A 14,707-nucleotide genomic window follows, 5' to 3' on the forward strand; every position below is an offset into this window, starting at 1 on the left:
CAGTTCAAATTCAAAACGTTCAAGAGTATCGATCCGTATTTACGTTAAAAAGATCCAACCCAGGTCATCTGTTGGCAATTAGCTGAAATAAAAGCAAAAAATTCACTGCCTCAGTCCCAGGAGCCAGAATCAACAGTGGCGTTGAACATCGAAATTTACTTAAGTTTAATAACGAAACGCGAGCCCCGTGTTTGTTCGGAACGTCAAATACTGCGGGATATTATGCCTTGTAGTGTTGTCAGAAAAATGTGTCCCTTTTAAAAATTGTGGAAATATGTATTTAGACAGACTATCAGCGAAGACGATATACGCTGCGAAATATTATCATTAATGTTTCTTTATTATTGATCATTTTATTGCTATTTATTTTTTAATGTTTCGGTTTCGCTTGTTTCTGCTGACGGTACCGAGTTCGCTTTATTGCGGCCTCCATTTAAACTCGGTTCGCTTTGAATATGCACGAGCGTCGAGAAATGCGTTTAACTTGAAGCGCTTTGGTTCCTGAACTTGGTGATTGCGATAGATTTGCGAAATACCATATAATGAATAAGTATGTTTGCATAATATAAGTTGGAAACGGATTTTAATCGAGATATTTTGAGAAAAGCGACAAATAAAATTGCAAATAAAATCGATGACGAATACTGTGCTGTTTGCTTGTAATTTTGAATTAAGAATTCTTGATATCTTTAGCTAAATGATAATAATAATAGTTTGATTGATGAAAAATGAATATGTTATTTTAATTTGGAATGAATTCTTCTTTTAAATTCATGCATTATATATATATTTTTTCTTATAAGTAAATAAAATAGTTTTATATGATACCCTCCTGTTATCGATATAATTAACGTAGTAATTCAATGTATAAAACATTTTATTATTACGCTTTAGTATCTGTATATATTTAAATAAAAAAATAATGGTTTAGATATATATGTTTTTAAAAGGATAGCAACGTATAATATATATGTACATAGTTTTATTGATTGCATTGGGCTTTCTGAGATCGTGCCTATTCCTACATCTCTATATATATGTACACCCATACTTTGACAATATAATATACATATGTATACTTTCAAATTAATATTCTTTATGTTACATATCATTTCCTCAAAAAAGTAATTTTAAAATTAGTATCTAAAAAAAATGTCTGTTCCTTTGCCGTGTTGTTGTTTGTTACTTTTTTATTGTTTTGTTTGACTTATTTTTGTGTTGTGACTGCATTGTTTTATTGTCAGCATCACATTTAAAATTATAGAAGTATTATAAAAAAGTTGAATTTATTCACCTAAAACCATCGCTGTCTAAAACTTAACAAAATACGCATAAATAATACTCGAATACGCGCCGGTTCTGATAATGTCAGCATCCGTGACCAACACTCGGCAGTCGGTACCACATTGTGTCCATTAATCTGGTTCTTTGTACCGATGATTAAATTAATTCAATATTTTGTTTGAATAATGTTTTTCATACTCTACAATTTTGTTATATAAGTACTAAAGAATGATTTTTATGGTTTATTGACTATATAGGTAATCTTACAGAATATTACCTCATTGCTTACATAATGAGATTGTTTATAAATATTATAAAACTCTTATGATTTAAAATTTCAAAACGTATATCTTTCATTACACATTAAAAAAATGCCTATAATAGCGCTGATATAAAACGCACTGTTAGTGTTATATACCGATGTAATATAATTATCATAGAAGAGGGACAACAGGTTAATCGAGTTATCGATGGAACCAATCAACCTGCACTGAACAAACAATGACCAATGCAGATCGTGCGAACCAATTAATATAACGACAATGCACCACATTATAATCGGCGTATTAGCGCGCCCTCACGCCTCCGCCATTGTCTCCGCCAAGTCAAACGTCACTCTGACGTTTGTTTTCGCGGGAATTCAAACGCGTCGCCGTAAATGGTGTTGACACCCTCAAAATGGAGATTATTCATGGATGTTTGCGGGCTTTGTTGGGGTTACGACGAGTTTATGAAATTTATATTGACACGGCCGAGATTATTGAGTCTTTGTTATGAAGGATTTGAATTTCGCCCGCGCTATGTGGGAAAATGGGTCGCGTGTCGTTGACAGATATTAATAATGGGACTTTCGAACTTGTGCCGTATATTTGCACAAATATTTAAACTATTCAATATGATTTCACAAATTGTTTGATATATTTTAAAAATCAACTCATAAAATGATAACGGTTTCTTCAATAAATATCAAAGGCATCTCTCGTGTAGGTTCAAAGAGCAATGTTCACTAATTTGAAGACGGCTCTCGAAAATTCAGACAAGGGAAATATTCTTCAATATCAAAGCGACCCTCGAACCAGTGCCGCCGTCAGAGCGGAAAACAAGATGCCAAGTCTAACGAGCTAACCTGAACGCATCTTACGTGTTGCTAGCGGTAAAAATAACAGGATGTTGTAGGACATGTAGCCTCAGGCGTTTCGCTCCCCGAGTATTTTATAGGGATATATTGTATTTTATCGTGGGCGGTTTGTATTCAGTAATTGGATCGGGGTGATGTCATAGCTGGAGGCGTTGTGGTAGCTATTGTAATGTGATTTATGTTGTCTGTCGGTTGCACTCACCCCGATTTAGAAACGCCCCATTGTGTTTAATAGTTGTACGACATTGTGGCAATCAAATACAAAGTGGCTTAAATTATTTTTTTACGCATAAACAATTTTAATGTTAGTTTTTGGATGTTTATAAGAAATTCTGCTTTATAATAAAACTTTTTATTATAATATAATTAATATTTCGTTCAAGAATCGAATTCGAGGAAATGCTACTAGTATTTACAATCACAGTTAAGAATTATTTGTACAGTAAATTTAATTATGGTTTGTACATAGCTACTTAAGTTCTTATTGTAAATAATTTATATGTAAATAAAAGTTTAGTTTAATTATAATTTGTATTTGTAATAAATGATTTTTAGTGTAAAAACGGAAACAAACAAGGTAAATAGAATGGCCAATGTAATATATAAGTAAAGTGTACGTAGCATATTTCCACTTCAGTTTTTAGGTGTTAATATAATATCCATTAGGTGAACATCGCAAGTTTTTGTCAGTGTAAAAACTTCCACGTCCAAACAATAAGATAAGATCACTCAAAATTCATTAGATAATTATAAAACGTATACTTAATTAATGTAATTAATTAAAACACAATTGAATTAAATGGCGCTCATTTAGAAGTCATTCATTCATAACCCGGGATAAAAAGCCTACTCTACTTAAAGAAGCAAGCTTGTACTTGATACTATGATAATATTTAAGTATTATAATTAAGTGAAACTGACTTACCTGTGTTGGGGTTAAATGTATGAGTGAAGCGAGGTGCTCCCTCTCGGGTGCAGACAGGTATTTCTGCTGCTTGAACCGTCGCTCCAACTCGTATACCTGCACCAATAAATACTTAGTTAGTTGAATACATTTCTTAGTATATTTGTCTAAAACGCGCTTGCTGATAGTTCATCATTTTTGAAAATGACATATGTTTGCATGCAACCGAGAATGCTGATTCTTAAATATTGTGTAGGGGACGGGCTTAGAAAAGCTTAACTTGAATTGTCGACCAAGATTTTCTATGAGCTTTCCCGGCATCTTGATAAAAAAGGTAATTTTTTTTTGTCGTTAAATGCGTTTATGTACTTAATTGTTGTTTTTTTCCTTTTACAATTTAGGCCATGTAATTTATTCGCCTGTCGTTATCATTATTGAGATATCTATTGCGAAAATAAAAATAAGAGACTGAATGTATAACTCATATTATTTCATATTATCATTCATATTTAAATTGACATATTTTCGGTATCGTGATACCATAATAATCAAAGTTATTATAATTTCCACTACAACGGTCAATAAGGATTGAAAAAAATACAAGTTTGTCCTTTAATATAATATAAACCCTTGTTATTTACGTGCGAATCCAGGACGGTTAGCTACTATGAAATAAATTATAATATAAACACCAATTTGTAACCTTAATTACACGATAGTTTTCTACGCAGCGTTCATAAGTCGTTTGCATTCCAAGTTGTTATATGTCACGGGTTAAACGAGCTCGGGGTTTTTAATAGAAGAAGGTCACTGTTTTGTAATCATGTCGTTTACATATCGTACATTTGATGGTAAGATTCTAAAGTTAAAAAATATTATCGAAATGCGTTTGAGTACCAAAATTAAACTCTATAATGATTGTAACCAAAATATTTTGATAATAGACAGTCCCGCTGAGTTCCGCCGGTTCTTCTCAGGACTGAATAAATTCTTCTCGAACCAGTTGTTGATTTTACACAATCCATGATCAATATACAATAATGCTTCCATGTTGAATAAAAGCCTCCAGACTGATTTCGGCCACGGCGGCCAATCTCAAGAGAGATTAGAGAACTGCGCAGGAGATATTATAGTGCACAAGTGTGTGCGCAAACACAGGTGCACTCTCTATTCCCCAACTCTCATAATCCGATGAGACGGCAATCCGACACGACCGGTAAGAGTTCAGGCGCAGGACCAACGGCTTTACGTGCTTTCCGAGGCACGGGAGTGTACACACTTCCAACTTCCAGACTCCGGGCTGCTACTGAGAATTTTCTGACAGAAAACCCAATAAGTTTTTATTGGCCCGACCTGGGAATTGAACCCAGGACCTCCGGGTCTGCGGCCTTATATCAAGCCACTAGACCAACGTGGCAGTCATAAGACAGTAATAGTAGATTTAATATGCATGTCAATTACAAGTGTACATAGAACTTCCAGATTCAATAAAAAGTAACAAAAAATCATCACTATTTTTTAAAAATGTCAAAATGAATTAATAATTAATATCATTGTTATAATAAAAAACCAAACGGTGAAATCATAATTAAAAATTATTAAAAGTGTTAATTAATACTAATCATGCATTTTATAATAATTAAGTAACTTATTTCTAAAGACTGAGGGAGAGTCATAAAAAATGTTAATGTCCGGTATTGATTTAACGATATTGTTATATTTATCACACAACCGTACTAAGGGAGCTTATTTACCAATATATATAGTATATTGTAAGCATATCAGATATCAGCAGCGTGTCACGATGAGTAATTTTGCTACTATTTTGCAAAATACACCAGATATGGTAGATGAAGTGTGTTGCGTGTGATGTTTTTCTTTGTAAATAATTTTCATATATGTTAAAACCCAACAACTTTTTATTGGCCCGACCAGGGTATTGACCGCAGGACCTCCGGGTCTGCGACCTTATATCAAGCCACTAGACCAACGAGGTAGTCCGAGTTGTGTGAGAGTAGAGATGATGTAGAGTAGAGATTGTATCGATATCGCACAAAATATTGCAATTAACGACGACTTGTACATACATGCATACACAAAATAATATATATTAACGGCTCCATATGTAATGCGAAATATATGTTGTATTCAGTATTAATCCGCCTTTAACAGCCTGAGAATGTCCCACTGCTGGGCTAAAGGCCTCCTCTCCCTTTTTGAGGAGAAGGTTTGGAGCTTATTCCACCAAGCTGCTCCAATGCGAGTTGGTGGAATACACATGTGGCAGAATTTCAGTGAAATTAGACACACGCAGGTTTCCTAACGATGTTTTCCTTCACCGTAAAACACGAGATGAATTATAATCACAAATTAAGCAAATGAAAATTCAGTGGTGCTTGCCCGGATTTGAACCCACGATCATCGGTTAAGATTCACGCGTTCTTACCACTGGGCCATCTCGGCTACAATGTCAGTATCAATATTTTTATCGAAATATATTTAGATTTTCTATTAAATTATGTATATATACGCTAAACCTTAAGTTTTATACTTAATCTGTACTTATATTATCTGTGGTTTTACCATACAAAGTTCAAATACTTATTGAAATGAAAAGAAATCCAGATAACATTAAACGCTCTATCAAGAAATCTTTTTCCATAAATAAGTATTTATTCAATAACGTAAAAACATTTATTAATAAACATTAAAACATTTGTCAACAATTAAATAAATTAATTCCCTCAAACAGCTTGAATCTTCAAATATTAACCAATATGAATATATTTTACAAATTATACAATATGCAAGTAATTAAACATTCCACTTTACCTGACGTCAGATTGCGTTAACACAGCTATTTAATTTCGAAGGGTCCTCCCCCAGCCCCTCCCACTTCCGGTGGAGGCTCCGCCCCCGGGGTGAAAGATATGCCACGTTCGCTCCATGTAATTAATTCTATTCCCTGAATCTCCCCTTTACGACACGTACATAGCAACACCTGTTTTATTGTTTCGAATCGTATTGTTCTAAAAAAGAGTTGCAAGAGGATAGTGGTTTCGTTCTAAATGTTAGCATTTTAACCGACTTCAACAATGTTAAAGAGAGTATTGTTATACTGCTCGTAGGTAAGGAGATAATCCTAAAAACGTATTTCAATCCGATAGTCAGCTTTGTTTTGTTAAATAAAATTTCACCTTAATAAGGTCGAGATAGTTTTGGCTATTCTTTCTCCTAAAGACAAGAAGCCCTTGCCAAATAAAAAATAACTGGCTGGTATTGTTCTATATAATATGTACACCGTAAAGCTCTCCTAATGTTAGGTTCGCACACGCGAAACAGTAAAAAATGAAGCTCCTCTGCTATCTCCTCGTAATCGAGTAAGTTAAAAAAATAAAAATAAAGTTATTCTTTATTTTTATCTTTTTACAGTAGATTCTACCTCTTAAAGATTTAATTAGGTATCTTTGTGGCACATTTTAAGCACGAAAGGCTATTAAGACTATTAATAGTACTTCATGTATATATAACTATTAAAAAAAATCAAAGCAATTTCTGTTTAACTACAAATTATTTTTTATTGATATTTTCCCAAAATGTTTTTGATTATTAAAAAAACAAGTGAACGTTGGATTTTCTTCATCATTTATGCAGATAGGTAATAAATATCATGTTAAAAATATCAATAACCTTAAATATCATAAAAGCAATAATACGTAGTCGTATATTTTGTGTTAATTAGTAAAAATTTAAATACTATGCTTGTTATTTATACAAGTAGGCTCTTACAAGCGTTTATAAATCGTTTTTTTTATATATCTATTAGGTTAAATACAACGAGAAACAACAATCGGTTCCGAGTGTAGAAACCAAGAAGAATCGGATTGAAACTCAACGCAGTTAATTCATTACACGAATCGCATCACTGCATCAACTACTGAAGTATTTCTATTTAAGTATATGTCTTTTACGAAAAGTTAAACTATCCATTTTTATATTGAAATTTCTTAATCAATACATATCATTAAAAAAAATATCTATATTATAAAAGCCAAGTATTATTAATATTATAAAACAAAGTCCCTCCGCCGCGTCTGTCTGCTTGAACCCGCTAAACTCAAAAAGTAACGAACTGATTTTCATATGGTTTTCCCCAATGGACGGAATGAATCACAAGAAAGGTTTGAGTGGTGGTGGTAGAGCTTTGTGCAAGCTCGTCTGGGTAGGTACCACCCAGTCATCATTATATCACAAAATATCAGTACCTGGTATTGTTGTGTTCCGGTTTGATGGGTAATTGAGTCAGTGAAATTACAGGCACAAGGGACATAACATCTTGGTTCAAAAGGTTGGTGGCGCATTGGTGATGTAAGCGATGGTTAACATTTCTTACAAAGCCAATGTCTATGGGCGTTGGTGACCACTTACCATCAGGTGGCCCAAATGCTCGTCCGCCTTCCTATTCTATAAAAAAAGGTGTATAATATATTAATGTTTAGTGTAAATTGACTGAAATTTGTTGATGATTATAGAAGACGTCGAAAATAACATAGAGACTAGGAGCTTCACTGGAGTGCGCCGCTTAAACCAATAGAGTTATATATATGTACATAATACATATGTGTTATGATTTGAACGTTTTATGTAAGCCTTTATTCTTCCCGTGCGACTCCGGGACGTGTAGCTAGTATTAAAAGAAACTATTGAAATGTGTTTAATCAAAATGAGAATATATAATATAAAGTAGCTCTGTATATAAATAAAATATGATAAATAGACAATAGTAGATTTAATTTATTGAAAATAGAAGTTATTTTGATTTTGAAGACACATCCACACTTCTGATAAAATAGACGAAAAATAAAATTTAAAACAACTTTGTGACATTCAATATGAATACTGACAACACATATTAATTGACTGACTACCTATACTTTTTTTTTATTAGACTACAGTTTGGAAAAGGCAAAGGTATAGCAAATAAATACATTATATACATGGAAGTTACAAACATAAATCTTAACAAGAAAGCTATGTATTTTTTTTCTATTTGAGACTATATCGTATCAAAAATAACACCTTTTTAAACTTAATAACCTATCCGAGGTTTTGGTGCCCTCGGCAATATAAATCGCGTTAGTTGCGATCAAACCACCCCTCGCAAACAATAATGCTCGCCATACACGGCACGATCAAATAAATAAAAAAATTAAAATATTATAAATATATTAAACGTTTACTGTTCCTTGAATATTGATTAAAATTGTATTGAAACTTAATTTTTTATATACTTTTTAATTCTGCTTAATATTTCAAGTAGTTTGATAAAGTATTTTTCGAAGTAGATGAGTAAAGTTTTAATCGAGATTTTTTTTTTTTCGATCAAAATATAAAGCTGATTTTTTGATGAGAATATAGTAAAAACTAAGTTACTTCGAGCTGTATGATTATCCCAGTAAAGCAAACGAGCTATTTATTAACAAAGAATTTGCTTAATGTTTTTAAAATGAAGTTTCTTATACCTACTAATTAATACTATTCGTTCCTAAACCAATTTGACGAATTTGCATCGACTATTTTCCCATTTTATATGATACTCTAGATAACTTCAATAGTAGCATACATAATAAATAATTACATAACGTATCTTGAGTGGAATGCATTGAACCAGGTAAGGTCCCCCTATAAAATTTATTTGTAAAATGATCGTCAAACACCGCACCCCCGTCTGAAGGGTTCGTAAATAAACCCAGGGAACATGTACGAAATGAACAAAAGTTCTACCGAATGCGAAAACGTGATGAGAATATATTAATAAAAAATCTGATTTTCTTACTGGCAACAATAATACATTTTACATACTTTTTGGTAACTGTGAGTAAGATTGTGACTTGCATGATCATGATGATATTTCACATGGCAACATTGCGATTTTATTATTCAGTTCTAATAGGTTTTCTTTCCGTTGTATTAAATAAATTTTCATTTATGGGCTGTTATAATTATAATTAAACATATTATAATGTTTAATGACTGAATTAAAAAATACATTAATATAAGCGAAGTTTATATAGGTATTTATAATAAAAAATATCGTATTATTTATAAAACGATCATTATTTTTCTTCTGTCGTTATGAATTTATTGCTTTGTATTTTATGCAATAGGTTTTTTTTTAATATGTGTTTTAACCTAGCCATTTTTCCATAAGTTATTCTATGTTATCGTTATTTTAATAAGTAATCTGTTGCATAAATACCTAAACATAACTTCTTGCTGTTCTACAAAGTTTGAACGTTCATATTCTAGCGAAATAATTAGTTCGTATTTTCGAGTGTTTTATATGGACGCTGATGTACATGTAGTATATGTAGATGTTTGTATATCAAATTATACGAAACGTTAAGCTCCTTACGGATTCCTTACAAACGTTTTTAGAGTGCTGTAGATGCTTCCAGGTTTCAGAGATATTTGCTTGCACTAACGCAAAAGATTTCATTGCATTTAAGCGGAAACATCTCGTGACGTATAGCATAATATAAACAGCTGCAAGAGCTTGTTACATACGCTCTTGTTTCATCAAGCATTACAACCTTTAATTTCTTTCTTTGTATTGCAAATTTGTTTTTTTTTTAATAATAGAACAAACACATTCAATGTTAAGAATTCCATACCCAAAGGTTGAAAATTTCAGCCTACGCTATGTCTTTCACAGGCATCTTTAGAACCGTAACTAGTTGAGTGGCAGAACGTAACACATAACTATATAACATTGGGTGTTATCACGGAAAATAATATTAACTGTAACCAAGTTAAAGATTGTCTAGTCCGATTAATACTTGGTCGCTTTTTTAAAATATATTTAGTTATTTGGCCTGTAGTTGTCACATTTTATAATAAATCTATGTAACTTGACTTAATGTGTAACATCAATATATATATACTCGTTTTGTTGAGATGTCACAATATACACAAACATGACATGACATAACACTAAAGCTTTAATCTAAATAAAAATAAACTTACGAGTACCTAAATATATAAGTTCTTTGCTATACGGTAAACGAACGTAACAAAAGATTAAATAAGATTGGTTTTGGTGAAGACTGGTGTGAGCAAACGAACCCAGCAAGCGCTCTTTTAGTATACGTCGTGAAATAAACACAAGTAATATAATTGTTTCTTACCTGTGCTTGCGTGAACAGCACTCGTCGCTTACGTCTCTGTGCCAGGGGAAATTGCATGGGCTTGGCATCTGGTCCAGCGCAGGCCGCCAGGCCGCCCATGTTATTGACGTGTCCCATCCCGCCCGACGTCGAGGTCATCAGCCTGGAAACTAAAGCAATCGCTCAGACATGTTGTAGTTACTTTTGAAACCCTAAATTATGTTAATTTTATAATTACCCTATTTTATAATTTATTTAATAATTACCCTAAATACTAACCATCATCAATACGTTATATTATAATCTCATTGATTTTGCCGCACTTACAACGATTTACTTTTAAAACACAGTAACATATAAGACATTTTCAATCCCTATTTCCCAAAATTTAAAATTTTTACGGCATATTTTATCTAAGATCCAATGTTTGATTGTACTTAATAACTTTTTGATAGTACATACTTAATATTTCTGCATTTAATTACAATTCGATAATTTTATTACATTTTTTTTAATTTTATTTATTCTTAGTCAATTATTTATTTAAATAGATGAATGTATTGTAATCAATAATCATATAATTATAAATAATCAAAGTTATTTAGATAATTTACAATGATACAGAATATTATTATCATCCCTAATTTTTATTGTTACATGATTTTAATTTATCTATTGCCTTAGTTTAGTAATTTATTTTCTTATAAAAAGCTGCCGTGTACACATATTTAGGAATGTAATCTAGCTTAAAATTGTGTAAGCTTATAATTTTAATGTATAAATGTGTAAATTAAATGGAATTGACACCCACGTTTATCCGTATTGCTGATGACGAATGCCCAATTCAGGAATATTACAGCTTCACCCTTTATCTATTGCCAACTAGGAATACTTTGTATTGCAATAGCCGTCATGACGTTTGTGTGAGGTCATTGTTAATGAAAGTTATGAAAAGGTATCTTATTTTACTTAAGTGAACACTTTAACGTGAACTTTCTAAGCAAACTTACCATCACAGTGGTCAATGTGCTGCTCGTTTGCCTACTTGTTACAATTTAAAGACTTGCTTGCGCACATTTGTGCCTTCCCTTGCCTATTCACTGTCCATCTAGGTCAGTTCTCTAATTTGTGCTCAATGCTTGTAAAGTCAACTTACTACTTATACATTTTTTCTTACTTAATAAAAACTTAAGTAATCTAAAACTTTTTTTATTATGCTTAAAAATGGTACAGATTCAAACATCATTATTATGATAGCTACAGTATAATTTCAATTTAAATTATGTACAACATACATGTCTGCATTTAATATTCTTTGAAAAAAGACAATGCACAGTAATTGTTTAACTCTACGTATAAAAAAACTACCGCATCGCTTAATGTTTTAATTACATTGTCACAAACCTACCTTCCTATTATCAATGGTAGAAAAAAAATTAATAACGACGGTGGAAATTAAACTTCTCGCGCTGGCAACATTAAGTGCACCGCCATGCCGCCATGCCGCCATTCTCGCTAATGACACTAGACGTTTCCCGCGCAGTGGCTTCGCGGTTTTATTTTAGTTACTTTTACAGATAAAAAATTGAGGTTTGTTTATTCCGTGCGTATAGTGACTGTATTATGTACATGTCTACTCATCTATGATTGTAAGAGGGTTCAAAAATGCTATTCATTTTATAATAGCAGCTTCAGTTAAATGTTTGAGCTGTTTTCGCATTTATTAGTACGTAATATAACGAGGATAATTTAATTATTTTATAAATACTTTTATTTTCGTATAAACGATTATGCAGTAAAAACAAAATTGTATAAAACTTCTAAGTAAAAAGAAAATGTTATTTGTTGTATTACCAATACAACATTAACTTACAAAATCAAAATATACCCATTGTATTCAACTATTTGAACAAAAAATTACCAGTGATTCTGAATATAGTTTCTACCGAGAAGAATTGACAAGAAACTAACTATAGATATACTTTTTCTTTTTTTATACAATTAACTTACATAATCAGTATGATAATTAAATTAATTTATCTAAATAAAATACTAAATCCATACTTTTTTATAATAATGTATTATTCATTCATTTTAAAAAATAAAATAAGATTTAAATTTAACCGAGATAAATGTCCGGACATGTATTTTAATAACGAACACAGTTTCAATATCTTTAGCGTTACCCAAAGTAATATGCACAGGTTACAGCCGAGATATTGTTATGAAAATAATTAAACGGTACCAATCAAGCAGAACCTAAAAGTAAAAGTATTTGTAAATAAGTTGAGAATGAAATTCGAATCTAAAGTGATTCCTAAAAAGATTAGTATCGCATTAAGGTTATTACTGTTTTGCTTTCTAATTTTTTCGAATTTAAAACGAATGTTAGCGAGCAGTCTCACGATAGACGTCATAATTAATTACAAAATTATGTTGCATATTATCTCGAATTAATCATAAGTAATTGTTACATTATTATAGATTATTATTTGTCGTAACATTATTTTTGTATCTAATTATTAATTTATAATCTGTTAAACTGTAATCATTATAAAAATGGTATTAAAATGATATATATATATATATATATATATATATATATATATATATATATATATATATATTAGCTACGGTTCCATTTGATTTTAAATTCAAATTTTGCAAGTCGTAAATCCATTTCATTTATGAAAAATCTTTTTCAGAATATCTGTTCAAATATCGTCATTTCGAGATCTTGCATTATTTTATTGTAACGTCGGCAGTTGCGAGAAACCCGCACAGCAATATTCCACACATTATGCTCCATCGAATTCACCGCTCATTCTATTTACACAACACTCCACCATCGAAAAGGGTCTTTCAATAAAATATAACTCCCCATTCTGTCTTACTTACGTTGCCATTGTCCGACCTCCGTGTGTTTTGGCTGCATTATACGATATCGTTGCTTTGCATCGTAAAAAAAAATTAAGCTAGTCTATGCTCGTTCAAAACTCCTTTGTGGAAATGTCAATGCGCCACCGGACATTTTGTTATCGAGTCTGAATCTTTTTGATGGAGATTTAATTGAAATGTTGCCCTGCTTTGGTTTATTTTAAACGGTTTATTTCGAGAGCATTTAATTTAAAGCACCACGGTTAAAATTAAATTTATTTGAAATTAATAAAATAACTTAGATATACGAATAATATTGCTTATTAATTATTTAGTAAAATAATTACAACATTATTATGGAATGAGTGAGTGTTACACGTAAATACCCAAATACAAAAAAATACTTTAAACTTTTAACAAACAATTTTTATACCTATTAATATCAAAAACAAGACAGCTATAGAGATGTGATATATTGATCCTACAAATGGAAGTTATGGGGCTTCGGAGTAAAAACACTTCATGAGCTCTCACTCTTAAAGTCCTATGCATAATAGAACTAATTTCACGTAAGAATTAAAGTATGTTTTAAAGTAATTAAACACGTAATCGCTAAGTGAATAGAACGAGTGGATGTTAAACTCAGATCACCTTTTAAAATCTGAATTTTTATTTTTAACACTGAATTTTATGCACTCAATGTGTTTAAAGTTGAGCTTGTGGTCGGCGCTGAAATAAAATATCGCGAAGAAACTACCCGCACTAGAACAGCGTCGTCGAATGAGCTTTAACATGCCCCTGCATTGAAGCCTTCGCCCAGCTCTAGAACTGTAACAATCTGTTACATTTACAAATTTACTTCACTGATGGTAGAGCTTTGTGCAAGCTCGTCTGGGTAGGTACTTACATCATCAGAAATTCTACCGCAAAACAGCAGTACTTGGAATTGTTGTGTTCCAGTTTGAAGGGTGAGTGAGCCAGTGTAATACAGGCACAAGGGACAGAACATCTTAGTTCCCAAGGTTGGTAGCGCATTGGTGATTTAAGCGATGGTTAACATTTCTTACAATGCCAATGTCTATGGGCGTTTGTGACCACTTACCATCAGTTGGCCCATCGTCCGCCTTCCTATTCTATAAAAAAGAATGCTTTATATCGATTTTGATTAATAACAACTGAATTTTACATTAACGAAGTTGTAACTTGTAAATACTAGCTTCAAAACTATCCAAAATATTAACATTCGATCGAAAGAAAGTGACCCACGTGTTATTTTATAAAAACATTTAACAGAGAACCTGTTTTTTAAATTTTGAATCGAATCATAGCGTTCTGATC

The 14,707-nt window shown here is 31.8% G+C and overlaps 2 protein-coding genes across 2 annotated transcripts in view; one reads left to right on the top strand and one right to left on the bottom strand.

Annotated features, from left to right (window-relative positions):
• The window catches only part of LOC126775888 (5'-3' exoribonuclease 2 homolog), a 125,987-nt gene that overhangs the window by 60,728 nt on the left and 50,552 nt on the right, over positions 1-14,707 (top strand). The gene's annotated exons all lie outside the window — the stretch shown is intronic.
• Positions 1-14,707, bottom strand: part of LOC126775896 (homeobox protein Nkx-2.4-like) — a 41,952-nt gene that overhangs the window by 11,229 nt on the left and 16,016 nt on the right. The window contains exons 3-4 of the mRNA XM_050498059.1: positions 10,514-10,662; positions 3,348-3,443 (exon numbers count right to left, since the gene is read on the bottom strand). Of these exons, the coding sequence (XP_050354016.1) occupies positions 3,348-3,443; positions 10,514-10,662 (245 nt within the window). The remainder of the gene's footprint in view (positions 1-3,347; positions 3,444-10,513; positions 10,663-14,707) is intronic.

This window comes from Nymphalis io, chromosome 19, assembly GCF_905147045.1.
Source record: "Nymphalis io chromosome 19, ilAglIoxx1.1, whole genome shotgun sequence".
Classification (NCBI taxonomy): domain Eukaryota; kingdom Metazoa; phylum Arthropoda; class Insecta; order Lepidoptera; family Nymphalidae; genus Nymphalis; species Nymphalis io.